General features: G+C 51.0%; 8 protein-coding genes across 8 annotated transcripts; 4 read left to right on the forward strand and 4 right to left on the reverse strand.

Annotated features, from left to right (window-relative positions):
* Positions 1-276: 276 nt before the first annotated feature.
* On the forward strand, positions 277-8,857 carry IAR55_002129 (uncharacterized protein; the record flags this gene model as incomplete). The annotated part of the gene is made up of 10 exons (XM_066945246.1): positions 277-306; positions 359-463; positions 521-1,660; positions 1,712-1,800; positions 1,858-2,409; positions 2,460-3,117; positions 3,177-8,078; positions 8,161-8,322; positions 8,386-8,551; positions 8,619-8,857. 10 exons carry the CDS (start codon positions 277-279, stop codon positions 8,855-8,857), a joined length of 8,043 nt encoding a protein of 2,680 aa, XP_066803935.1.
* Positions 8,858-9,402: 545 nt separating this feature from the next.
* On the reverse strand, positions 9,403-10,231 carry IAR55_002130 (uncharacterized protein; the record flags this gene model as incomplete). Its single annotated transcript, XM_066945247.1, has 5 exons — positions 9,403-9,479; positions 9,605-9,673; positions 9,858-9,907; positions 9,997-10,019; positions 10,088-10,231. The coding sequence occupies 5 exons, from the start codon at positions 10,229-10,231 to the stop codon at positions 9,403-9,405; spliced, it is 363 nt and encodes a 120-aa protein (XP_066803936.1).
* A 541-nt stretch (positions 10,232-10,772) lies between these two features.
* IAR55_002131 (uncharacterized protein) lies at positions 10,773-11,412 on the forward strand (the record flags this gene model as incomplete). Its single annotated transcript, XM_066945248.1, has 3 exons — positions 10,773-10,801; positions 10,907-11,026; positions 11,274-11,412. The coding sequence occupies 3 exons, from the start codon at positions 10,773-10,775 to the stop codon at positions 11,410-11,412; spliced, it is 288 nt and encodes a 95-aa protein (XP_066803937.1).
* A 207-nt stretch (positions 11,413-11,619) lies between these two features.
* On the reverse strand, positions 11,620-13,335 carry IAR55_002132 (uncharacterized protein; the record flags this gene model as incomplete). Its single annotated transcript, XM_066945249.1, has 5 exons — positions 11,620-11,868; positions 11,986-12,133; positions 12,235-12,511; positions 12,701-12,922; positions 13,146-13,335. 5 exons carry the CDS (start codon positions 13,333-13,335, stop codon positions 11,620-11,622), a joined length of 1,086 nt encoding a protein of 361 aa, XP_066803938.1.
* Positions 13,336-13,741: 406 nt separating this feature from the next.
* On the forward strand, positions 13,742-15,010 carry IAR55_002133 (uncharacterized protein; the record flags this gene model as incomplete). Its single annotated transcript, XM_066945250.1, has 5 exons — positions 13,742-13,780; positions 13,940-14,068; positions 14,210-14,539; positions 14,683-14,889; positions 14,957-15,010. 5 exons carry the CDS (start codon positions 13,742-13,744, stop codon positions 15,008-15,010), a joined length of 759 nt encoding a protein of 252 aa, XP_066803939.1.
* A 314-nt stretch (positions 15,011-15,324) lies between these two features.
* Positions 15,325-15,898, reverse strand: IAR55_002134 (uncharacterized protein; the record flags this gene model as incomplete). Its single annotated transcript, XM_066945251.1, has 4 exons — positions 15,325-15,421; positions 15,525-15,605; positions 15,680-15,773; positions 15,859-15,898. 4 exons carry the CDS (start codon positions 15,896-15,898, stop codon positions 15,325-15,327), a joined length of 312 nt encoding a protein of 103 aa, XP_066803940.1.
* A 423-nt stretch (positions 15,899-16,321) lies between these two features.
* On the forward strand, positions 16,322-18,216 carry IAR55_002135 (uncharacterized protein; the record flags this gene model as incomplete). Its single annotated transcript, XM_066945252.1, has 7 exons — positions 16,322-16,516; positions 16,594-16,719; positions 16,782-16,889; positions 16,953-17,045; positions 17,121-17,258; positions 17,312-17,432; positions 17,495-18,216. 7 exons carry the CDS (start codon positions 16,322-16,324, stop codon positions 18,214-18,216), a joined length of 1,503 nt encoding a protein of 500 aa, XP_066803941.1.
* A 2,154-nt stretch (positions 18,217-20,370) lies between these two features.
* IAR55_002136 (uncharacterized protein) lies at positions 20,371-24,887 on the reverse strand (the record flags this gene model as incomplete). Its single annotated transcript, XM_066945253.1, has 7 exons — positions 20,371-20,395; positions 20,458-20,595; positions 20,654-20,883; positions 20,943-21,936; positions 21,993-23,976; positions 24,039-24,123; positions 24,177-24,887. 7 exons carry the CDS (start codon positions 24,885-24,887, stop codon positions 20,371-20,373), a joined length of 4,167 nt encoding a protein of 1,388 aa, XP_066803942.1.
* Positions 24,888-25,505: the final 618 nt, after the last annotated feature.

Consider the following 25,505-nt stretch of genomic DNA (forward strand, 5'->3'; position numbering starts at 1 on the left):
GTTGCATCAACACATTTGGACACGCAGTGGACGTGATAAAACGAGTGACCATGCGGAGTCTGTCACCGTCGTTGACCACGTGAGATTCAGCTGCCACCGTGGGAAAGTAACACGATTATTTCAACGACGCAAAAGCAGATTTGGCCACCATCCAATTCAATCCTACACAACTGTTTGATCTCTACCTCAGACCGGCACCTTCATCCACTCCCTGGAATCGTCAGCATCACAATCGCAGCTGATACAGGAAGCAGCTTGGAAGGGCTTCTACACACCATGTCGGAGCCACCACAAAAGAGGTTCAAGGTCAGTTCAGAGCATGACAGCGAGGTCCAGTTAGCTCACCCCTCTTTCGTAGTACGCCTCGTATAATCAGCAGATCAGCAACCTCTCCATCGATGTCGGCAAGAAGAGAGGGCTAGGATGGGAAAAGGAACAGTACGACGAGGACACTGCTCAGACGGTATGTCGTGGTACTTTCGCAATCACAAATCATACAAGCTGACTGCTTTCACTACAGAGCACACCATTCACCGCTGAATTAGATCGACTGTCGCAGCTCGACCTGACAATTCCTTATCAAAATCTGCAACGAGCCCTGATACCACTGGCTACTACGCTTCCGATCACCCTTTATAACCTGCCGGCTATTCAGAAGGTCTTTAATGCCTTTTACGCAGATTTACAGGGTGGACAAGACCATCTCCATTCAGGTCTCGATTCCACTCTGTTCTTACACCAAGCTCTTTACGAAACCTGCATCGGCGAAGCGCTCCCCCTTGTCCCAGAAACCGTCCATCACCTACTCAGAGTGGGCGCTCTTCGTGCGTTGGATCCCAAACTTGTCGAGAGGACATATTCTACTCTTTCTTTGATCCTCCGAACAATCGCTTCTCCACTACTCAGATCCGATGACATCGCCCAGAGTCATCTTCGACAAACATGGCATGAGGTAAGACCATATCTCCGCCCTAGAATGAATAAGCGATATGTCAGGAAATGCGTAGCGGACGCGTGGACTGGTGTGATTCGGAAAGCGAGATCAGACGGATTGCAAAGGTTGATCAACCTGCTTTTGGAAGATGAGCAGGAGGGAATGGAAGCTGTTTGGGTCAACAGTCTCAAGGGGACTTCAGGCCAGCTGCACTCACGGGCCTTGCCCATCTACTCGATTCTCTTGGACAAACTGGTCGATACTCCCACGCCTTCGCAACTGACGACACTCAACCTTGTCAGCACGGCAATCGTTCACTACACTTCCTCTTCGGTCGTCAGACCAGTAGTGGAAATCGTTCTCGCTGGACTCGACTTCAAGCCTTCTAACAAAGCGACTTCCTCGTCTGTTCCGGCAACAGCCCTTTCCCTGCCGTCTTCAACCGCAGTACTCGAGGTCCTATCCACATTTCTTCTCACCAGAAGAGGAAAACGGTTCCCCGAACCGCTTCTCAAGCCAGTCATGCAAAAACTTCAATCCTTGGTATCCCATCTGATTAACGATGCAGCCATGACGAAGGATGAGCTCTCAGACAAGGATAAGGAGATGCGGGAAGCATGGAGAAAATCATTGGTAACTTGTATTGTAGGCTGTCTTCAGGCTGGTCAGCTAGCGCACTGGTTGAGCCCCGGTGTCTCTCTCATCGAGGGTCTGTGGGAGAAGCTAGTGAGTTGCTCGCGTTAGCCACTACCTCCTTTTCGCTGAAATTTGCTCCAGGATCATCGGGAATCATTCGCGTTCGTGAACTCGCTCGTCACACTCAAATGGACCGGAGTAGAGCAGTTCCTGCTTCCTCATGTTGCTAAGTGAGTTTCGCTTGATTATTCAGTGCGTCAAAATCGGGTTGCTGAAACTGCCTTCAGGACTTGCCTACCGACGTTGTCTACAGATCCATTATCCACTCTCGTACTGCTCAACAATCTCGCAGCAGCCGATTATCTTTCTGGTGGTCTGATCAACGTTCAGGGTGGTCGATGGCGACAAGCACTAATTTCTGCACTCGTCGGTCTTCTGGAATCTTTGAATCAATCAGAACTCCGAAATTACAACCATCGTCGTATCGTCGGACAAGCCTTGCACCTATTACCGGCACTACCTTCGGACGCTGAGCACTTCACTTCACACATTACTAAACTTCTCGAAGACCTTTTGAGCTTCCTTTCGGCCAAGGATGCGCCCGACCTGCAAAGCGATTGGCGGAATGATGGGGCTTGGAATGACAGTCATTTTTTGGGATCTTTCTTGCGATCTATCGATCATATCTTATCCAGTCCAAAAGAGGGTGTCGAAGACCACGTTAAGCGATTGTTGGTGAAAGAAGGTCAACTAGCTGTTATTCTTGACAAGTGGTCATGGAATCGGGAGGTCATGAGTGCGATTGCGCCCCTTATCGGGCGTTGGTCGTCAGATCTCAAGTGAGTCGGTTGAGTCTGAAGTCTGATACGCCAAGCTGACTCTCAACTAGTCTATCTCACGACTATGTTCTTGAGCTGTTGATGAATAACCTTCTCTCAGCGGACTCAGAGCTTCGACAATCGTCCCTCCATATCCTAACCGCTATCGCACCGTCCACCTCCCCAATTCGACTGTCGGACTCCGAGGAACCGGCAACCACATTGAGCGAAATCTGGTCCCTCTGCACGCAGATCGAAACGTCTGAGATGAGTCTCAAAAACGTCAGGGAACGAACAACCAATATCTCCCGATTGAGTCGAGCGATCACTTCCCTATCAACCGAAAAGGTAATGGAGTGGAGTACTGTTATGAGGGGTGTTGTCAGTTATCTCGTTGCGCAACTGAAGGTCAACTTCCATCCTGTCTATGTGGAGACTATCAGTGCCCTGGCAGCGGCTGCTGAGAAACAAGGGGAACTTGTCTGGTCCATCGTCTGGGAGCAGATAGAGAAGACCAATGTTGCACATGCGACGTCTATGACCGACTTGGACGTAGTCACACCTATCTGGGCGGTCAACGGGCACGCAAAGGGGAACTCACGGCGAGACGAACCGGAAGAGGATGATGTGCAATTTCATTGTCCCAATCTCGAAAAAGGGAGGAAAGCTTTACGCACAGCATGGATACAGGCGAGCGACGAGGAGGAGCTTGATCATAGGGAGATTGCGGTGAGCTCTCCATCCTGCCTCTGTATGACAGCAGAGCGTCACTGACTTCCTTTGGACAGACTCAAACCTCTCACGATCGCTTGGACGTATTGAATTACGAGGCTCAATTGCTCAGTACTCTCGGGGCAATTCATTCGCTTGCCGAAAAGCACTCTCGCCTTGTTGTGCCGGCGTTCTTCTCCGTCGCTCAAATGGACAACGATAATGAACAGCAAGTATCTTCGACCCACCTGTCCACCAAACAACGCCAAGCGAGGACAGCGAACTACCTCGAATTGATGGCGAAGTTCGTGAATCCCAAAGCGGCGTTCAGAACCGATGACTTACATGAGCTATACCTTGACATTCTTGCCAAAGGAGAGCCGAAGCTGCAGGGTCTCGCTCTGAAATGCCTATTGACTTACAGATCTCCCAAACTTGCACCATATGGCGAGCCAATGCAAGCGCTTCTTGACGATTCCAAATTCCGGGACGAACTTACTCGATTTCGGCTTGGAGTTGACAGTCAGGATTATGCGATTCAAACACAGGATCAAACAACTCGATCCAACACCCGTGTTGTCGTCATTGACCCTCCCCATCGTGATGAAGCACTGCCTGTCATCATTCGCTTGTTATACGGTATCATCACTTCGCGACGCGGACGGTCTAGCACTGCACAAGGCACTGGAGCTCGAAAGCAAGCAGTCCTTACCTCGCTTAGCGGATGTGCGTCGGACGAGCTAGGCACGCTAGTCGACCTCATGTTAGACCCCTTCAGAGAAGGCGCCGAAAAAGTGTCCGGTCGACAACAGATGGGTTTTCTGACACTTCTTACCGATGTCATCCGCTATCTGGGTCCCCAACTCGTTCCTCATTGGCCGAGACTTATCAGCACGACGATCGACCTCATTGCTCATGCTCAAAAGCGTCTCACTCAGTCTGATATTGTGGCAGAGGATGTTCAGGAGAATGAGGAAGATGCCGAAGGGGAAAAACAGGATCAGCAGGACAATGAGAGAGGTCTCGCACCTTTGCGAAATATCCGATCGATCGGATTGAAGCGACTGGTTCAGTTCTTCCGCTCTTCGGTCAACCCCTTTGATTTCTCGCCTTACCTTCCCGACATCTTCTCTTCCATTATCTCTCCGCGACTTGACAAGCTGGAAGTGGAGAATACACAGGCCCCCTCAGGTACCCTCGAGTTGATCGCTACCCTGGCCATCAAGATCGAGACTGCCCGCAGTTTGGTGAAAATGGATGAGAGGACTTTGCCTAAAGCATTCGCTTGCATGACTGCCGTCAAGGTCAAACCTGCTGTCATACTCAAGGTGTTCGACATAATCGATTCACTTCTTGTCGACGACGATGACTTGACGATGATCAACGAAGTCTTGCTGCCTCATATCCGTGTTCTGCTCGACAACATCATTGATCTGGTTGCATCAATCAAATCGACACAGAACGACGAAATCACCCGACGACTTCTGTCCATCCTCTCACGTCTATCGGTCGTCGTGTCGGATGGCCAGCAAGCGCAGCAGCTCGCTGAGCTCCTTGCACCTTTGTTGCGACAACGGAAGACCACTGAGAAGGCGAAGTCCAACATCCTCAGTACTCTGCAGCGACTCTACGCCATCTCGCCAGATTTCTCCGACCCGAGCAGCAAATTCTTTTTGCACTCCTACGAGCTCATCTCTACTCTATTTCAGACCCTGTTTTTCCCGTCCTCACGGCGAATTTTGGTCACGGTTCTCGACACGTTTGCGGTATCTGATCCCACCCTGAAGAGGTCAATCCAAGTAGTCGGAGATCTCAATGCATATTCAACGAGGAGGATGGAGGAGCCGGACTTCGACAAAAGGTTGTCGGCGTATGCTAGCATAAATGACGCCCCCAACGAACTTTTACCGACCGATACAAAGGCGTGGTTGCCGATCCTCAGAACAGCTTTATTCTTCCTGCAGGAGCCTGAAGAGCTTTCTATCAGGACAAATGCTTCCGCCGTCTTGCAACGATTCATTACGCTCGTCGGAGGTAATGAGGAAGGTCCATATATCGAGTCCTTACAACACATCATTATGCCTGGTCTTCGAAGAACGCTCCGTGCCAAACAGGAATTGGTCCGAAATGAAGCGCTACACGTCCTCGCGCATGCTGTCAGAAATTGTTCTGGTGTTCCGGAGCTGACGGAACTTCGACCTCTTCTGGCCGAGGGAGACGATGAAGCTGCTTTCTTCACCAACATCACTCACATTCAAGTCCACCGACGGGCTCGAGCTCTTCGAAGGCTACGTGAATCAGCCGCAGAACACCACTTCCGCGAGTCATCCTTGACCAACATATTTTTGCCGATCCTCGAGCATATCGTGGCTGGAGCAACAGAGATAACGGATCACCATCTCGTCAACGAGGCTATTTTGACCATCGGCAGCTTGGCGAAAGAACTGAGATGGTCAAGATGGTATGGGCTGATAGGGAGATACATGAAATTAGGTATCGGATCGGGAAAGTCAGCTCAGCAGAGGTATTATGTGAGGGCTATCTCGGCCGTCATCGATGGGTTCCACTTTCAACTTGGCACAGTGGAGGCTATGGATGTGGATCACGCGGTTGGAGAAAAAGCTGGAGAGAGGGACGCGTCATCCGTCGACGGGGACAACGAGGAGGAAGACGAAGAGGAGAAAGAGGTTGAGGTGGACCAAGGCCATACCATCACTCCTCCCGAGAAGATCATTCAGGTCATCCTCAACCGACTTCTGCCCGGTTTGGTCCGGTTCGTTGCGCAGAAGGAAGACTCTGACAGCACAGTCCGTATTCCTCTCGCTCTTGGTGTCGTCAAAATGGCACATGCCTTGCCTCGTACGTCTTCGGATGTTGAGGTCCTTCGAGTCATCACAACTGTGTCTCAGATTCTTCGAAGCAAAGAACAAGACACTCGTGATATTGCCAGAGAGACAATCTGCAAGATTGCCATCCACCTCGGTCCCGATTGGCTTGTCCGTGTCATCAAAGAACTCGAGACTGCGTTGTCGCGGGGCCCACAGAAGCATGTATTGGCCGTGGCGACACATGCGATACTTGTCCGTGCCACCACCGAGGCATCCGACCGATTCAGCGACCTTGACGACGCGGTGGAACTCGCCGTAGCAGTCTCAGCAGAAGTAATCTGGGGAGAATCGGGCAAAGATGTAGCGACTGAAGGTTTCAAGACCAAGATGCGGGAAGTAAGAGGAGCGACATCCAGGGGATTCGACACCTTCCAGCTTCTCTCTCAGCTGGTCTCACCAAGCAAGATTGGAGCCGTCTTGAGTCCGTTGAGAGAAGTCATGCACTCATCCCAAGCGGTGAAGCCCATGCAACAGGTCGATGAAGGGCTCCGACGAATTTCGTTGGGTCTCAATTCCAATTCTCGCCTCGGACCCGAAGACATTTTGTCGCTTTGTTTTTCGCTGATCAGCGGAAATTCATCCTATCTCAAGCCAAAGCGGAAGGCCAGTCGACCGGCTGAAACTCCCGACAATTTCAAAGTCCAGATTAAACGAGATGTCAAGGGCGAAAATGACTTTTATGCTCTGAACGCACACAAGTTCGTTGTCTTTGGTTTGGACTTGTTTGTTACGGCTTTCCGAAGAGGCAAGTTCGACTTTGACGACGTCTCAATCCTCTCACGACTCGGGCCCATGGTCAGCGCAATTGGGAACACGTTGTACTCTCCGGCATCCAACGTGCTTATGCTGTCACTCAAGGCTACAGCTGCAATCGTACGATGCCCAGTCCCGCAAGTCGAGCCTGCTCTGCATGTGTTCGTTACCAACATCTTCAAGATCATCAAGCATGCTGGTGGGACAGCCGAGTCGGAAATTGCTCAAACGGCGTTGAAGACTCTCGCGGTTATTTTGAGAGATTGCAAGTCTTCTCAGGTGACAGAGAATCAATTGAAGTACTTGCTCGAGGTGATCAGCCCTGACTTGGAAGAACCAGAACGGCAGGCAGCAATTTTCACTGTTCTCCGATCTATTATCGGGAGGAAATTTGTTGTTCCGGAAATCTATGATTTGATGGAACGAGTCTCTTCGATCATGGTGACATCCCAGTCTACACATGTCCAAGAGCTGTGTCGTGGAGCAGTCATGGCTTTCCTTTTGGATTACCCGCAAGGAAAGGGTCGATTGAAGTCACAAATGACCTTCTTCGCTCGAAACCTCGAATACACGTACGAAGCGGGCCGAATATCCGTGATGGAAGTACTCTCTGCCGTTTTCACGAAATTCTCCGATGAGCTGGTTGAGGAATACGCCGACATGTTCTTCGTCGCGCTCGTCGTTGTCCTTGCCAATGACGAGTCCGAAAAATGTCGAATCGCCGCTGGCGCTCTGTTGAAGCTGTTATGGAAGCGATTGGAGGATGGTCGACGACAAAACATGGTAGAAGTTCTGAAATCATGGGTAGGAAAAAGAATCGAAAACGAAGTACTGGCAAGTGCTGCTTTGGGTGTATTCGGTCTGCTAGTCGATTCGCCTGAAGATGAAAGCTTAGTGGAGGATCTGGAGGAAGTAGTCACTCCTATCATCCGTGAAAGCGCGACGAGACTTGCAAAAGCCGAAGCTTCCGACGACTTCATCCAGCTCGATCACTCACTCCCTCATCAAGCACTTTCAGCAACGGCCAAAGCCATCCTTCGTTCTTCTGCCTCCATCAACAAGTCTCTGCCATGGACATCGATCGTGCCTCACTTGCTTTTCCCGCACGATTGGGTACGATACGACGCTGCTAAACTCTTGGCGAATCTTCTTGGGAAAGACGGAGCGGTCACTGCTGCTTGTGAGATGTTGGGCGATGATACGCTGTTGGATATCGCCAGAAAGGGATGTCTCGTCTTGAAAGGTAGTAGGAGCGTGAATGGGGAGAGTGTCATCGTTAGCGGGAGGTTGGCAGACGAAGTGGTCAGGGTCCTATACAATGTTTCGAAATACTGGGCGGTGAGTTCCTCGGCCATTTTCGTCTTTCGTCTTTAGCTGAGATTACGTGGCCATGACTGATATCCTATGGACATGTATCCAGGTCTCCGAACAAGTCACAGAGTCCGCAGCTGCTGGAGAAGACGAAGAAGATCAAGAAGAGCCAACAAAGAAGAAACCGCTTGCATGGTTGATGTCTCGAATGTCGTTCCTCGCTCGCCATCTGATTGTCAATCGACCGTCTCCTCATAGTCCGCAAGCTAGTGTAAGTCCCCCAGTTCACTTCTGTATAGGGGAACTGGATCTGACCTTGTCGTTGGAAATGCAGGAACGATGGTCTGCACCTATCCTTTCGATTCTGCGGTTCTTTGCAGGAGTGTGCGAGACTCTTGATCCTCTACAGGCGAAAGGATTCTTGATACATATCTTGAGTCCGGTGTATAGGATCTTGGATGAGGGCGGTGATCTTGGTGCAGTGGAAGATGTTCAAATTGGTTAGTAATCCTACGACCTTCGACGTACACGAAACTGATCGTATTCCCGCCTCTCTTTTTTCTACAGATGACCTTCGTCAACTCGCTACGCAAATCCGTGAATTTGTGCAGACCAAAGTCGGTCCTACCCCCTTCTCTATCGTCTGGGAGAAACTTCGAAAAGCGACACAAGCCAAACGAGAAGGTCGAAGAGAAGACAGGGTCAGAATGGCCGTTTCGGATCCGGAGAAATGGGCGGAGAGGAAGGGTAGAAAGGTGGAGAGAGGAAAGGAGGGTAAGAAGAGGAAGATCAAAGCTTATGCGTGAGTCTTGGCGTCTGCTTACGGTGTCTTCGAAGCGAGAGTGACGATGTGTTGATTCTTCGCCCGTCTGTAGTGAGGGAAAAATCAGTAGACCCAATAGTAAGAGGAGACGAGAGTAGGCTGTTTGTTTCATGAGCATGAGGGTGAGAATTTGCAGATGTAGGCGTTTTGATGGAAGATACCCAGCATGAGATGATACCGTTTTCGGGGCTGAGATGAGCATTGGTAGACAACTAATGGTAACATTAGACAAAACGTATGGAATAAGCTATTATTGATAGATATCAGTCGGATACAGTTGGGAAGTCCCGAACAGAAACGTGGTGCCGAAGGACTAGGACAACTCGTCTGTAAACAGGTAAAACAGTATCAAGCAAGCGAAGAACATCACTAGTAAAATCATGAGCAGTCGTCAATGTTAGGAACAACGAAGAGGCGAGGAAATATGTCTAGAGAAAGTGGGAAAACAGAAAAGAGTCGGGAAAGACAATCCGTCCAATACAGCGTAAACAGCGCGACGAACAGTGGCAAGGAAGAAGAACGTGAGCCTTATCGTGGCCCATCATTAGGATGATAAGTCCTTCTCAGATGCCTGAATTTCTTGAGCGAGATCAAGGCGAGGACCTCTAGAGACGTCGAGAGAGGACGACACAGGTGAGAGATAATCAGGCGGTGCAAAGAAGAAGAAAGTGCAGAGCTGGTCAGCTTCCTATTGCATACTGATGGCCGAGGTCGGCTCAGCCCCACTCACCTTTCTTGATATGTTCGCCTAGTTCGAGCTGTTTCTTGAGGAGGGCAGGATCGGTGGTTTGCGCGTTTTCTGCGGATGGTATATGAGAATCAGTGAACAGCTTACCACTTCTTGATCCGCATTCCGAGAATTGGTGTGCAGGGGACAGCATTCTCTCGAGCGAGCAAGGAGCAGGAGCCTGGACCACCGAGGCGGCTTGGGTAAGGGTTCCGGTTGAAGAGCTCGATCAGTCGGCAGCTTCTTCTCCACTCACTTTCGAAAGCCCTCCTGAGACGTTTGTTGAAATCGTAATTCGGGTCGGGGCTGTGTCGAACCATCAGCTGACATGTACGGTGAACCTTCTCCGTGCAATCGACAGCTGATCACGAGAGATGGGACGGGCAAGGACATACTAATCTCTTCCCAACCGATGTAACTGTTTCGTCGACCGTCGGTCAGCTCTCCTGTCGTCGTCGCCTACCATACGCGCAAACGAGAGCTCACCTCCTTGTACAGCTTGATCGCTTGTAATCTCAACGGCAGTTCTCCACTCGACGAAGTCGGTCTAGGAGCGTTGAGCGCGGAAGCGTACCCTCTGTAACCCGTTCCTCGAAGGCAGGAAGTGAGTGGTTGTCGGAGGGGGTTCATGATGAATGTGATAGAGAAACGATGAGGTGGATTGTAACACCACTCCGTGCTAGCGTTGAGAGGACACGCCGTTTACAGCTTGATTGTCAAGCTGAGTCGGAGAAGCGGGTCGACAATGGAGGGAGGACGAGGGGACGGATAGATGACAAGCGAGTCGAACATCAAAAAAAGATCGAAACGTGTTTCGTACACAGTTCCCATCACTCCCTCCAATCGTCATTCGTCATTTCATTTCCCCCGGTTTTCCCCTGATGCTTCATGTTCTCGGACCGATCCTTGATTCGGATGGTGATTTCTAGGTCGAGTTATCCGAGTGACCCATTTAAAGCCCTCCTGCTTCACCACGTGGTTCCCACGAGTGATCTCGGAGATGATAGGAACGAACGAATAGATGAGATGGGTTGAGCACGATATGCTTGCTCATCTTTCACTCCACTTTTCGACTGAAGTTTCTGGTGCAACGACAACGTCTTTGACACCGTGACAACAACAAGATCGGATCCTTTGCTCAACACCCTCCATCACATAGAACCCTTGCGTCATGGTCTCTTTCCTCGGTTTCGGCTCATCGTGAGTATCACGGCCCAGTACAGTGATTCACATCGCACCACAGCAGAAGTATCGTGGCAAGACCGGGTCAAAACTGACAGAGACTTCATGTCCCGCTGTACACAGATCCGACGCTTCCTCTTCTACGTCCACGACGCCCTCGGCCGTCTCGTCGAGGACACCATCGCCGGAGCTCGGGGCTGTGAAGAAAGAGGTCAACCCGTTGAATCCTCAGGGGCTGAAACCGTATGTTCCTCCATCCGTTATTGCCACTCGCCTCCAACCCCGATCCTCGAGCACGCTGGAATGTATAGGATTCCGGCCATTCTTTTTCGAGATCCACCTTGATCCCACAATACAATGACTATCTATACCACCGTTCGGTGGCCATCTACACGTATATACCGTCCCTCGTTGCCCTTCATATCTCAGACCGAGCAATCCCGATGGCTCTGTGATAGAAGCTGATCGATCCCTCGGCTCCGGCTCACAGATGTTGCGCTTGCCCCGAGACAAAACAAGCTCGAGATGACTGTTTCATCAGATCCAGTCCTGGCGAAGGGGACGAGAACTGCAAGGCTTTCATCGAGGCTCACAAGGCCTGTATGAGAGGGTATGGGTTCAAGGTTTAAATTGGGACTGGGAGGAGCATGGGCGGTCGGATCGTGAGAGGGGACGTATCCGGTGACGAAAGAGGAGACATGTAAGCGTGGATGGAGAAACCTTCTTTGTATGGAGGGCGATGAGATATGCAGCATGGTCCACACTTCTCCCTTCAAGGCCAAAGGGTATTTTCAACAAGAAAGTCCTGATTACATGTAACTCGATCTACGCATGATCTACCTGATTCCTTTTTTGACTCTGACGACGGCGACGTCCCATCCACCTCTCCTTCTCGTCTTCCACCTCCAGGCATACCACAACATCATGGGACCGACGACGTTGACCAGACACAATGCTGCGAATAAAACAACGGTAGGGGTGGAGGGTATCGGCCGGGACTCCGGGCTTACCGGGTGAGGGAAGAGGGATACGGCGAGCAGGGTGGTAGACAGTGTAAGAACGAGAGAGAAACGCTTGCCAGATTCCTTTGGATAGCGAGAAGTCAGTAGCTGCTTCGACATACCAAGGCTTCTATTATTGTGACTCTTGATCTCAATCGTGGTGTATGTTCAACACAGTCTGCTCGTAACGGTTCGACTCACCCGCACACTCCTGGCTATGACCGGCCATCCAGCAAACAGCAACACAGCAAGCAAAACCAGCGAGAAGACCTGTGAATTCGAAGCGAGTCTCGAGGCGAGTACGACCGAAGCCGAAAGAGCTGAAGTGAGGGAGAGTGATGATGTGAGGCTAGGTCAATTCGTTGCTGCTATCAGTATGAAATGATGACAAAGCATATCGCACTTGCTTTTGATGAGATGCCATCAAGGCCATCAAGAGAGGCGACCCACCTCTTCTCTTCACCCAATACCTCTTTACTCCCCACACTTCCACTCCTCTCTCTCCTTCTCATCTCCCTCTCCCTCCGTCTCCTTCTCACTCGTCCATCTTCACCTGTCCCAAAATCCGCCAAAAGGAGATGGATGAACCCCAGTCCTGCGGCCAGGGGCCAGATGGAATCGGACGTCGTGGCGGATGTGAGTGTGCCGAGTACTGGGGACAGAAGGGACAGGATCAGGGGCGGGAGGATGAGGGTCCGGAGTGGTGTCGGAGGAGGAATCAGGGGGTCTGCCGGGCGGAGAAGTGCAAGGGGTTATTTAGTCTTTCATATCGCCCAGAACCAGATGCGGGATGAGGGCTTGGTAGTTGCATGATTGATGTCACACAGACAGCAGAGCAAGTCGTGATGAGCCTCAGGACGTCGGACAAATCCCATTGTGGAGATGCACAGATCATTCAGACAATCGTCGCACTCACTCTGTCCAGCATCGCGTCTCGAAGTCACTCCCCATCCCCAACGATGTACTGCAAACCCCGCTAGACCAGAGGCGAAACAGCCCCAACCCACTACTGCCGCATCGACGTCGCCATCGAGAAGAGCATAGAAGATGGCGAGGAAAACGGCGATGATGTTGATGTGCTGGGATATGGGGAGTGAGGCGAAGATCAATGAGGAGAGATGGGGTCGGGGTCTTGGGGCTGGTTGACAAAATAACAAAAAAAAGGGAATAGGATCAGCTTTGGGTCTGGATCTGGGTCTGGGTCGATGAGGGATGGTGAGGAGTACATGGCATGTCACACGATGATTGGGATGGGATATGCATTTGGGAGCAGGATAGAAGACAAGTTTGGACAGGATCGGTCATGATAAGAATTCGATCCAAGGTTCCTTATTGGACCACCAGATCACAGACGCACTCACGCAGATGATCCAGCTCCGAGAGGAAATCTGGCGGCACATGATTATCAGGATAATCCTGCCTCCTCCATAACACCTTCTCCCATCTTTTCGCCCCTCCGTCCTGCGTCGACGCTGTTGTAGACTGTGGCTGTGGCTGTGATCGGATCTGATCTTCTGGCGATTTCAAGCCGTTTTGAGCGGTCGAGATCATCGTTGGCGAGACAAGTAAAGGGGTCGGGTCAAGGCTCGCTCGTCGAGTCGACATGACATCGTGTGAATAGGCTGCCTGCTTCTCAAGCGCTCAGACGGATGGTCCGAGTCTCTGCTGTATTGTTGCGGAATGACGAGAAGTAATTGAAGGGTTTGTGGGATGGAGTGATAGATTGATTGGCTGCGAATGTCAAGATCAACGCGGCGGTGGAGGAGGTCCGCTCCGGTCTCTTGTAACTCACCGAATCGCGGCGGCGACGGCGACGGCGACGGCGTTCCTGTAATCGTCTTCAGCGTGAAAGTGAGATATTCATGATCACCTCTAAACAATCTTGCCTACGATTCAGATAGAGATCACTCCTATTCACTCCTGATCCTTCCTACACATGCAGGAGCCCACAACGACAATGACTACCAAGTTCACTCATTACCTTTTAGAGAAATACGTAGGTGCACGTTTGTCTGAGCGTTTCACTCTCGCATATCACCTCGACGATCGTACCCTGTCTGCTCCATCGCTCTCCCTCTTGCCAAGACGTGGTGAGCTTGTGGATCCCAGACCATTGCTGATTCGCTCTCTCCCTCATTTTGTGCTTGGCGCTCAGTCCGACGATTTCAGAAAAGCGACCGAGACTCCTTTTCTCGCTCAGGCAGGGCAGGGCACGATCGCACCTGGACCATTGAAGGAGTGGTTGAGGCAGGACTACCTGTATGCTTATGGAGGTTACATCAAGGTATGTAAGACACCAGTACAATACGGTATTTTGCCACCCCTCTCACCCATTTCGTTCCGCATACATCGTCCGTTCTCTGGTGGTTCCGGTGGAAAAGCCGTCATTTAACTCCATCTGTCCCAGTCTAATCTTGTAATACAGTTCGCCTCCGCCCTTCTATCCCACTTACATCTCCCCACCCATCCCTCTTCCTCCACAGCCAACACCGAGCGAGCCGTGTCGGTACTCACGTTCTCCCTCTCCAACGTCAAACGCGAGACGGAGTTTTTCATTTCCACAGCTCAACAACACGGCCTAGATCTGTTCGCGGATGAGACTGACAACAGCGAGAGCGAGACAGGAGGTGGGGCAAAGTATGGTTTGCTGGGCGAATATAATCCCGTAACAAGGAGTTATGTCGATTTCTTGCATGCCATAGGAGGATTGGGTGGGATCGAGGAGGGTTTGGTATTGCTTTGGGGTATGGAAGTGGTAAGTTTGGATGGGGCCTTGTTGTCGCTCTCGCTTGTGTCAAATGCTACATGTCCTCGGTCCTATCTCCAGACTGGTCCTTGCACCTCAAACACCCATTTGAGCAGCACAAGCACTGATTGGCACGAACGATCTCGTCGCAGGCATACTTAACCGCATGGAATTATGCCAAATCCCAACGAAACCTCCAACCTTCTTCAGGGGAGCTCACAGAGACTCAAAAGGCCTTAGAGAAGTTCATAGAGAACTGGACCTGTGACGAGTTTGTGGAATTCGTAAATGGGTGTGAGGAGATCGTCGACGGATCAGGAATCGAATTGGGAAGTGAGGTTGCGAAGAGATGCGAAGAGGTGAGTGTCATCAAACCATCGAGCTACCTCGTCAGAATCGAGGTCGGTCTGATGACGCTGTTCCTAGGTGTTCAAGAGGACTCTGTGGCTCGAGCAGAGGTTTTGGCCTACCATTGAGTAGAGGATGACGACTATCAGTGACACTGGTTAGCTGGTGGAGCCGTGCCAGTGTGATAGGGTACGATGAAGTGCCAAGGGAGAGAAAGGACAATGCAGTGCATCCCCGAATACAAGTCATGCAAGATGAATAAAAGATGAATATAGAAGAACAATAAGGTTGTGTAATCGAAGTCGACACATATGGTGCAGAACAACACGGTGTAGCGGGGAAGATAGCGCAAGTCGGGTTGGCGGGAGTCAACGAAAGGGCTCGATCATGACAGAAAGGTCGAGACACTTCGTAGAGACATTGCCGGAAGTGACGCTGTGATTGACCTAGAGATCCATCTTGGACTTGTTGCCGTTGACGCTGGGGCTGGAGATGGAGGAAGCGAGTTGAGACAGTTGACTGGCGAGGTGTACAGGCTTGCCCCTGGTTTCGAGAACGCATGTCAGCATATGTACACAAGAACTGTCACCCGCAATGTCGCTGCTATTTCTCGAAAGATGACGGATATTCCATGCGGGTGACTCACTTTTGGAAATGTCTCTGCTTGGAACTGCTCAATTTTGCCGAAATAGGAGACAAGACATTATCGGTGGGAGAGACGATTGATCTGAAGAGGAAGATGAGCTATCGTCAGCTTCTGTCCGCCGTTTTTTCGTATCTTCCGCGCAAGCGGAAGCTCACGCAGGTCCTCCTCGTCCTGTTGCGCCCAATAAGCCCTTCTTCTGCAGGAAGGAAGGAGGAACGGGAGCTGAGTTGATGGTGGCGGCAGGTTGAGCTGTTTGTTTGATCAATTTTGTTCGTATGTGCGGATCAGCGTTCCCCTCGGTCGCAGGCGTGCAGTACATCTGGTAGATGCTTACCTTTTGATTGCTGAAGCGGAAGAGTAGAGTTGGCGGACATGTTGACTTGCGGTTCTCTGAGATATACGATTATCAGTTGAGGACGAGAAAGAAAGAGAATGAAGATCAATGGGTGGGGTTCGATTTTCAGCAATGCCCTTTTGTTGAGAAAAGAGAGGCGCGTTCTGCACATCCAGAGGAGATATACCACGTGGTGTCTGGGAGAAAAGTCAACAACTGGTTTAAAGTGGGTTACGTGAATAGTAATCGGAGATGAGAAGCGATGTCCGAATCGTCAAATGACCCTTTGAATACAAAGTCATGGACGCTCTTTGCTTGTCATCGAGCAATGAACGAGCAAGGGTGGTGAGCGCGTGCTGAACAATCTTTCGCCCTTGACATCGAGAGCCAGGCCCACAGACACCTGGAACAATCCATAGATATGACTGGCAAGACCGGACGATAATCACTTCACTCCCACACTATGTCAGTCCCGACTCTCGCACCACCACCACCGACTCCTCCTCCTTCTTCTCCATGGACGTTTACACAAGGTCTGATACTCGGTCAAGCATCTTTCCTCGTCATCGTCCTTCTCTTCGTGCGATATGTGGTCTTCTCGCCCTCTGAGGAGACGAACGCGGAAGGGTGGAAGAGGAGAAGAGCGGAGAGAGCGAAAGTGAGCTCAATCATCGCTTGTGCCTTGTTCGAGATCAGAGACTGAAATGAGGGCCAACCATCACCACGACCTCGCAGCGCACGGTACTTTCCACTACGTCTGTACCACCGCCTCCTGCTACGCAGCTACTAGGCAAGACAAGCTACGAGATGGCCACGCATCCTGCCGAATCGACCGACTGGCTCAATGTCCTCTTTGCTCAGGTCCGCTGGCTTTTGGCCCTGATCAGATTAGGTGAGCTGAGCTGACGATGGTCAAAACGTAGATATTGCAAGGCTACCGGAACGACCTCTTGTCTGCCGGTGGAGAAGAAGGTGCGAGACAGAGGATTGAAAATTGGTTGAACCCTGCAGGAAGCAAACTCAGTTGGCTGGTGAGCTGTCTCAACTCTCCCAGAATCAAGGTGATCAGCTGACGCAAGGCCTTTGAACCGTAGGATCCGATCGAAGTGACCTCGCTGTCTCTGGGTAACGCTTATCCATTGCTGTCGAACGCAAGAATACGCCCCGCAGATGGCCGAGGTCGGATTGTGAGTGACGGGTAGCCTTCTAGTCTCAGCTATCGCTGCATGAACGGTCCAGCTAAAGCGTTCTAATCCTCACAGCGAGCTGAGATCGACGTCGACTATCTCGATTCCATCTCCCTCTCACTTTCTACCGCTGTGCTGGTCAACTTTCCCAGACCGAGATTCGCAGTGTTGCCGGTTTCGCTGGGAGTTGAGCTGGTCTCGATAGGAGGAACGGTGAGTCAGCTGACATGCACAAGGCGCCGTCAGCTGACCGTCTCAACTGTTAGATGAGTGTGCAATTGCATGAACTGCTCGAAGATAGGCAACATCTTCATGCTTGTTTATTACCGGACTTCCATCTCAATCTCAAGACTACCAGTTTGCTAGGCAGTCGAGCCAAGCTGCAGGGTGAGTCAAGCTCCGCCTTAGAGTTTGGTGCTCTTGACTGACATTCGATGCCACCGTGTTAGACATCCCGAAGCTAGAACAACTCATTCTTTCTCGACTACGAGCTGTCATCCAAGATCGATTTGTCCATCCCAACCATCTTTCTCTCGCACTGCCACGCATCCTCTCCCCCTCTGTGTCTCCTACACCCATACTCAACGATATTGGTGATGCTGCTGTCAACGCCATGAGTGAAGCGATGACCAGTGGGATCTCCAAGATGGTAGAAGACTTCATCGGTCCCTCAGCAGTGTCTCAGGAAGACGACGAGGAGTACATGCAGGAAGCGCAGGATATCCCCTTGGAGTCATCCATGGCGCATCTTCCTACGAGTCCCACGCGGAGTCAGAAGAGAATACCCATGCCTGCGAATTTCCCTTCGTCGTATGCCGCTTCATCATCAAATACACCATTACAGACACCTGGTCTTGCCAAAGCCCAACATCCCAAAATGTCTCGCAGGCAAACACAACAGCAACAACCGCCACCATCGTATACACCACAACATCAAAATCAAAGTCATCAACGACGTCCTTCCATGACAGCGACGGCTTCTTCGTCATATCGACCTGGACCAGCGTCATCACTTGCTCCTAGTCAGAGTCAAAGTCAGTTCAGGTTCAGAGGACATTTCGCTTCGAATCCTGGGACACCGGGAGGACAGGGGTTGGGCATCAACCATGAGAGTGGGATGGATGGAAATGGCGCAAGGAGAGTGGGCGCGTTGAATTCTAGAGCAACATGAAGATCCTCGGGTGTATTATAGATGATTGAAATGCAAGTGCATTAGATGCCTTCGACTGGCTTGTCTGTGAATTTGTCGCGTGATGTCAAGATCGGGGAAAGGAAGTCGATACCTCTGGCTTGAATATTCGATCAGTGACTTATACGCTGATTGGTGTGTGAGTGGCAGCGTCAAAGTCTGATTGCAAAGGTCCGAGGAAGGGAGTGTTCAATCAAGCCTGAAGGTCCCAGTGAGCGAGTGGGGAATAGAATGAAACTTCATTGTCGACGTATTTCGAGCTGCACTGTCCTGGAAATCGAATTTCACGGGGACGAGACTCACTTGTATCCATTTGTGACTTACTGTACACTGTAGTGTTTGACTCGTCGTCCGCACACCTTCCTATCGATGGCTCTCAGTCCCGTTCAGTCTTTTGTCCATTCGACAGATCTGACTATCTACTCAATATATGTGCGACTTTCTTTTTTGTCCACTTCGCAACTGTCCGTGACCTTCCAAAGGGAAAGGGACAAGTCACTGTACACTGTAACTTACTGTAGCTGTCCAGAAGATCTGGCCTTGGCTCGGCTCTTGGAATGACTTGGCGGATGAGACGATCCAAGTCATCCTCCAATCCAACCATCATGTCGCTGTCCCAGCAATCTTGGTCGCAGCAATTAATTACTACGACGACGGGATCGATAACTTGATGTGATAAGTTATGATGACTGACTTATATATTCAACCTGTCAGCTTTGCAGGAGACCGAGAGCAGTCATGCCACGTCATGCCATGTCATGTCATGTCATCCAGTCCATGAAATGGACGCTTGACATCATTTCCTTTGTAACGTCAAGTCACAGTAGTGTCAAGTTATCGTTATCGAACATCACAAACACACGTCGTTCGTTCGTTCGTTCGTTCGATGGATCGTTCGTTTTCCTGAGAGTGTGTGGAAAAGGAAGGGGGAGGGGGGGGGGACACCTTGGGAGAGACGAGGTAAGACCCCTGGTTGGTAAGCAGAGAGATCCAAGTCACTGTACTGTACAATACTCACAACTTACTGTGCGAATCCAGCTGCAACTGCAAACCCAAGTCGTCCGTCTCCTTCCTGATCCTTGGGTTGTCTGTCAAACTCACAAACTTACAAGGCTCGGTAAGTACAGAGATAAGTCAATTTACAGTACCTACCTACTTTACTGTAAGTTGTCCGCAAGCAATGAACCAATCCAGAACGATCAATCTTCGTTCTTCGTTCTTCTTCAGCCTGAACGGACGAACCAGTTCCGAGACTTCTGATTGAGGCAGAGAGAATTTCGATCTGATCAGAAAGTCAGATGGGAATACTGTGTGCGCTGTAGCTGATTGGTCAGACGGAGGCCAGACCGAGCAGATTTGACGGGATGCAATCTCGTACTTTGCCGACCTCCAGTCGTGTGGTTGGTATTTCATCTCTTTACCAACGGTTCGCAGACCCACACACACTCTTCGCCTCGTTTACATCTAGACAATGCTCGGCAAATACTCGTCTTGTGACGGATGATTCACGTTAGATGACTACACGACCTGTATGTGACGACACGCAACACGGTCAGTCAATCACTAACATAGACATGCTGCACAAGTCACCGAAAACTTTGGGCAAGAAGATCCGATACATCCATTCATGTTTTGGGCTTGACCATGGGAATATATCGACCTGCTAATTAATCGAGACCGACCGACTGAGAAACAGGTGATATGATATCAAGAAAAGGTCAATTGTCCGAATTAGATAAGAATGTAATTTGGGACGTGTGTGAGTGAGGGTCACATGTGGGACAGGTCATCGAGCTGGAAATGAAATATGGATGAATGTCTGGCTGCTTGAGGTGGAGAGAATATGGAATATAGACAACAAGAAAGGAGACGACTATATATATATCAGAGAGAGAAGACTGATCCGCGTGTGTGAAACAAGAAAGTAGCATGAAGATAGATAAGGACAAAGTCAACGTCCTCCGGTTCGTGTAGATGATGAACATGCTCTGGTTCCGTGTCTTTGGCCAGACTTGAGGCTCTTTAATGCTCGAGGTACGAATATCAACAGTAAGATACGGAAATGGGTATGATAGCCAGCGTGTATCGAGAACTCGTGTATGTTGGATGCGCAAAACGATACATCGGAGTCGACGTTCAATGAGTAAGCGTCGACGTACGCCTGGAGAAGACTTGATCAGCCTCCATTCGCACACGCTTCCCGCGCGATCTGCTGAGACTCACTCGATAACGGTCTGGTAGATGAACTTGAATGACCACACGCTACCTCGTAATCTCTTGATGTTGAGGAGATATAGTCCAGGCAGATTTTTAATTCTGCAAAGCTCTACGACAAACTTGACTTCGTCACCGCTATCCACCCTATAAGATAACTTGTCAGCGACCATGAAAAGGGTAATATGGCTAAGCGTGGACTTACGAGTGCTCTCCGTACAAGGGCTCATGAGAAGGAAGCTTCTCAGTAGAAATCAGGTTAGGTGTTGAGCCAATCGAGGGTGAACCGAAAGGCTCTGACTCGCTCCGCGGCAGTTGAGATGGGTGATAGGACGAGTGCGAGCTTCCTCTTCGGAGCAGCATGCCCTTGAGACCACTGCCGGAAAGGAGACTAGACGAAGGACTCATTGGCAAGGGAAGCCCACGATTATCGGTCTACCAGTGAAACGTCAGAATCTGTTCCATTGGAACTCCAAAACGTTTCGTGCACTCACCTTGCTGGTCGACGCAGAGCTCATAAGGGTGAAAGGGCTCATCCCAGATCCGACACTCATCACGCTTCCTAGGCCCAATCCGGTTGTCGCGCCAGCCTTTCTCCTCCTGACTCTGGTACACCTCAACCTGTACTCGTTTTCTCTTTTCACATCCATTCCCATCTCCTGCAGGACCTTCAGTACCTCCGCAATGACCTCCTGTGGCGCTTTGGATGATAAGGCGGACTGATCGACAAGGCCAGAGTGAACACGCATCTTGACGTCCTCGGAGCCAGATCTCGGGCGAGTAGTTAGAGGCTTCTCAGGTACAAATGTCATAGAGGCGGAAGGACCGGCCGTAAACTGCGAAGGATGGTGGGACTGGGAACGCCCAGGCATACTTGGGGTTACATGAGACCGAGAGGGGGGGAGGAGATCAGATGTTGACTGGATATTGGTCTTGCTAGCAGCAGAGCCTAGTGGCTGTCGAGGCGCATTCATCGGGGCAGGCTTGGGTGAGATGGCAGACTCAGGCTGAGCCTCTTGTGTGACAGTGATACTGAGACCCTCCTGGTCACGTCCGATACTGCTTACTGACGACATAGCGAGATTAGCAGCTGAAGCGCCCATCCTGTCAGGTCCGTGACGCATGTTTCCTTCCACCCTGACGAAAGAAGATTGAGAGTCGGACTTGATACCAGCTGACTTGAGACCAGAGAGCGTGTCTTTCGCGAGACTTTTGCGGCGGAACCAATCCATGACCTTCTTAGCAGCCTTGCTTGAGGCAGTTTTTTGGATGGGAGCATCTGCCTGCTGTGCAACAAGAGCGTCCACGGTGACGATTGAGGGCGAGCTCTGTCCTGGCACGGGCGTAGACACAGGCTGAATACCTTGAGAGCCGATGACAACAGGTGGAGACGGCTGAGTTCTTGGTGGCTCATTAAGATCTCTGATAGTGAGAGGAGTAGCAGGTATCGTAGGCAACCTGGTCGACTGTCCGTCCCGAGAGTTGGTGCTAGCAGTCACCATTTCATTAGTATATAGCGTGACTCAAAGGAAGCGGTCGCTCACCGATTGACCATCTGCTGTAACGTTCTCCTTCTAGTTTTCTTATCTTTGACCAAATCGGAATCGGCTGTGTTCGGTCGCATTGCAGAGCTTCTCTTCATTTGGTCCTTCTCGATTCGTGCATTGTGGACAGCTATCGCAGAAGTACCGGAACTGGGTGGACCAGAGCGGTTTTCATCGTTGGCGTGCGAACTTTGACCAAGTAACTTGGCAAGACCAAATTTGTCGAGAGACATGCCCTTCCTGTACCGATCCCGTTTGGGTGGTTTGGGTAGTCCAGTCGGACTGAGCTCGGCATTCTTCGGCGCAGGTACAGAGCTAGCGACCAACGGAGCCATCGCAGGAGGTGGCATGGACTCGTGTCGTTTAGCAGCTCGCATCGACGCTTTGGGAGTGGGAGTAACAACTTTAGCTCGCGGTGTGGTGATAATGTCGTCGACTACGGTGAAAGCAGAGGCACGAGGCGTTGAGGGCGAGGCCACCTCTCTTTCGGTATCGGCCTTCCTTGACGGAGTTCCTGGAACCAAAGGGGCTTTTGAGACTGATTGCAGAATGACTGTCGCAGGCGGCGTGTCTTCGTGAGGCGTAACGACCTCCGCGGCTTCGAGCGTGGTCTGCGGAGCCGATTCGGTAGTGTCCGTTCGCTCATGTTCGTTATCAGAAGAGCCTGATTCCATTTCGATGTCAGTCGCTCCACCTTGTCGGATATCTGCCATAGCTGGGGCAAGGTGTTCATCGATGGTTGACCCAGAGGCTTCCCCTCGTTTGCGCTTGGATTCCAGACTTTCCTTCATCTTCTCATACGACGCGTCACCGTCGTACTCAACCTGTATAGTGTGACGATTCTTGTTAGCCGACATTGGAGGCTTGGACCTCGTTTCGGGATCAGCGACAGGAACGGCGATGGGAGCGTCAGGGGCACTTTCAGAGGTGGTACTAGAAATGACGTCGATAGAATCGGTAGGGGTGTGGACGGGAGCTGCACTCTCAGATTGGTGAGGCTCGCTGACTTTGACAGGACTAGGTATGCTTGGTGTTGGTAGACTGACGGGAGAGACCACGACAGGAGTAGATGTCACCATCTGAGCATGAGCGGGGACGGGAAGTGGTGGAGGAGCCATCGCCTGGCGGGGAGCCAGAGCAAGGGGAGGCGTGCGATGACCGGCATTGTTGAGGTACTCGGGCATCGTGGTAGTCGTAGGCATTGCGCTGTGATGACGCTGCTCTCGACGACGGCTGTAGTCAAGCATACTGGCGGTGACACCTGCGCCTGGCATAGTACTCTGACTTCGGTGAATGGTGGCCTTAGCTTCTCGAGCCTCAGCTTGGATCCTCTTCCTTTCGGATAGCTCCCTCTTAGCTTGCTGACTCTTCCTGTACATCGCCTCCTGGAAGACATACTCGTGCTCCTCGATGGAACGGGTGAACATATCTTGATATCCTGCGAGCCATGGGTGCGCCATGATCTGGTCGATGGTACACCGGTGCTCGGGAAGGGGAACAAGCATGATCTGAAGTAAGCTCTTAGCCAGAGGTGACATGTGATCGGGGAAGTTGAGTTTCGTGCTCATGATGTATTTGTAAAGCAAGTTGATGTTGTCTCCGTCAGGGTTTTGTGGATCGTCATCGTAAGGGAGATACCCCGAAAGCATGGCGTAAAGAATGACGCCGCACGACCAGATGTCGACAGCGGAACCGACGTAGAGACCTTCCGAGACAACGAGCTCTGGAGCCGCATAACATGGACTACCGCAACTAGTAGCCATCAGATCGTCTTGCTCTTGATCGAAACGGTTGGCGAAGCCGAAGTCAGTGATGATGATATTTCGATGTTTGTCGAGCAAGAGGTTCTCGAGCTTGAGGTCTCGGTGTACGATGTGCTTTTTATGAAGGTAATCCACGCCGGAAACCAGTTGTGCGAACAGCTTCTGAGCGTCCCTTTCCTTGAGATACTTGTTTGCTAGGATGTACTCAAATAGCTCGCCACCTGCGGGTGTACGACGCGTCAATACCAGAGAGAAATTCCTGAGAAGAACACTTCGCGCTCACCTCCAGCGTACTCTAACACGATACCGATATACTTCTCCGTGTCGATCACATCGAACATACGGACGATATTGGGATGTTTCAGAGTCTAAACTCATTGCTTCAGTCACGTATATTCACGGGCATTGAGCAAACACTCACCTTCAGTACATCAATTTCTCGCTCAACCTTGCTTGCTCTCACTTCATCATCAAGACTCCCTCGCCTGATCAACTTGATGGCGACCTCCACTCCAAAGTCCGTATGTACACCGAGTTTGACCTTTCCAAACTCTCCCTCTCCTAAAGTTTGCAACAAGACATACGGCCCAAAACCGATCATAGGTCGCCGAGGATGAGCTTGCTTGTAAGCGAAGACGGATGGATGGAGGACATATTCATCGGTGAGGTATTCTGCTCGGGGAGGCGACGCGTTTGCGAGAGTGGAAGCAGGATTATGGGATCGACGATTGGCGGCACGAGCCTGTTGTTGAGGCTGTGATTGGGCGGTATGAGTGTGAGACGACGCGTATGCATGGGACGTGGAAGCTATCGGTTCTGGAATGGGCAGTGGGAGGGGCATGGTAGGAGACTGGATGGGTTTCGATCGAGCACCAGAGACCGATTGAGATGGCCCAAGTTCTGATGGGGTATACGAGCCGAACTCATCCGTGATTGCTTGGGAAGAGGAGGATGGACCTGCCGAAGGTCTGTATTGGGTCATCGCATGCGCTGATTGCGGGCGGGTCGAAGACGTCGAGGTGTCTGAAGATGCGTAGGAGTGGTGCTGATGGAATGTTGGCGTAAAGGATGGAGTTGAGTACCGAGCACCCGCGTCACCTGCTACGTGTGTGGCCGCAAAAGGGTCGGCCATAGGGTAGGACAGGACAGAAGTCATGAGAAGCTGATAGCCGAAAGAAGCCTGGGTATGCTGAAGCAAGTGGAGAGTGGGTAGACGAACACAAAGCGTAAGGTTACACGGATACGATATCAACAGTCAGATCACAAAGACGGCGTGATGGCGATGATGAGAATAATGGGTCAGCACAATTTCTAAGCGGCACGTATGAAACCGAAACACTACACAGAACGGAATCGAGCGTGTAAACAGCGATCGGTCAAGATCAGGGTGGAAAGAAGGAGGTGTATGTGTTTGTGGGCTACCGATGTGTCGTGTACAGTTCTCGAAAGGGCGTTGAAGTATTGTTGGTGGGATTGTTGTGATAATCCACGATTCGTGGGAAGTGTGGAAGGAAGACAGGGGGGAAGGTGCGCTACGACCATGAACGATCGAGAGACGAATAGACGAGAACGTTGAGAGTCTAGGCGTTAATCGACTCACAAATGAAGGTCACTCGTTCGTCCGCTTGTACCGTGACTAAGATTACGCCTCTAGTCCCTCGCCTCGGTTCTGATCAAAACACCACTCCGTAATTGCCACCACACGTCTGTCGGTTCTTAGCAATTACCGATCTCTACAGCCCGCACCGGT

The sequence above is a fragment of the Kwoniella newhampshirensis genome, chromosome 4 (genome assembly GCF_039105145.1).
Source record: "Kwoniella newhampshirensis strain CBS 13917 chromosome 4, whole genome shotgun sequence".
Taxonomy (NCBI): Eukaryota; Fungi; Basidiomycota; class Tremellomycetes; order Tremellales; family Cryptococcaceae; genus Kwoniella; species Kwoniella newhampshirensis.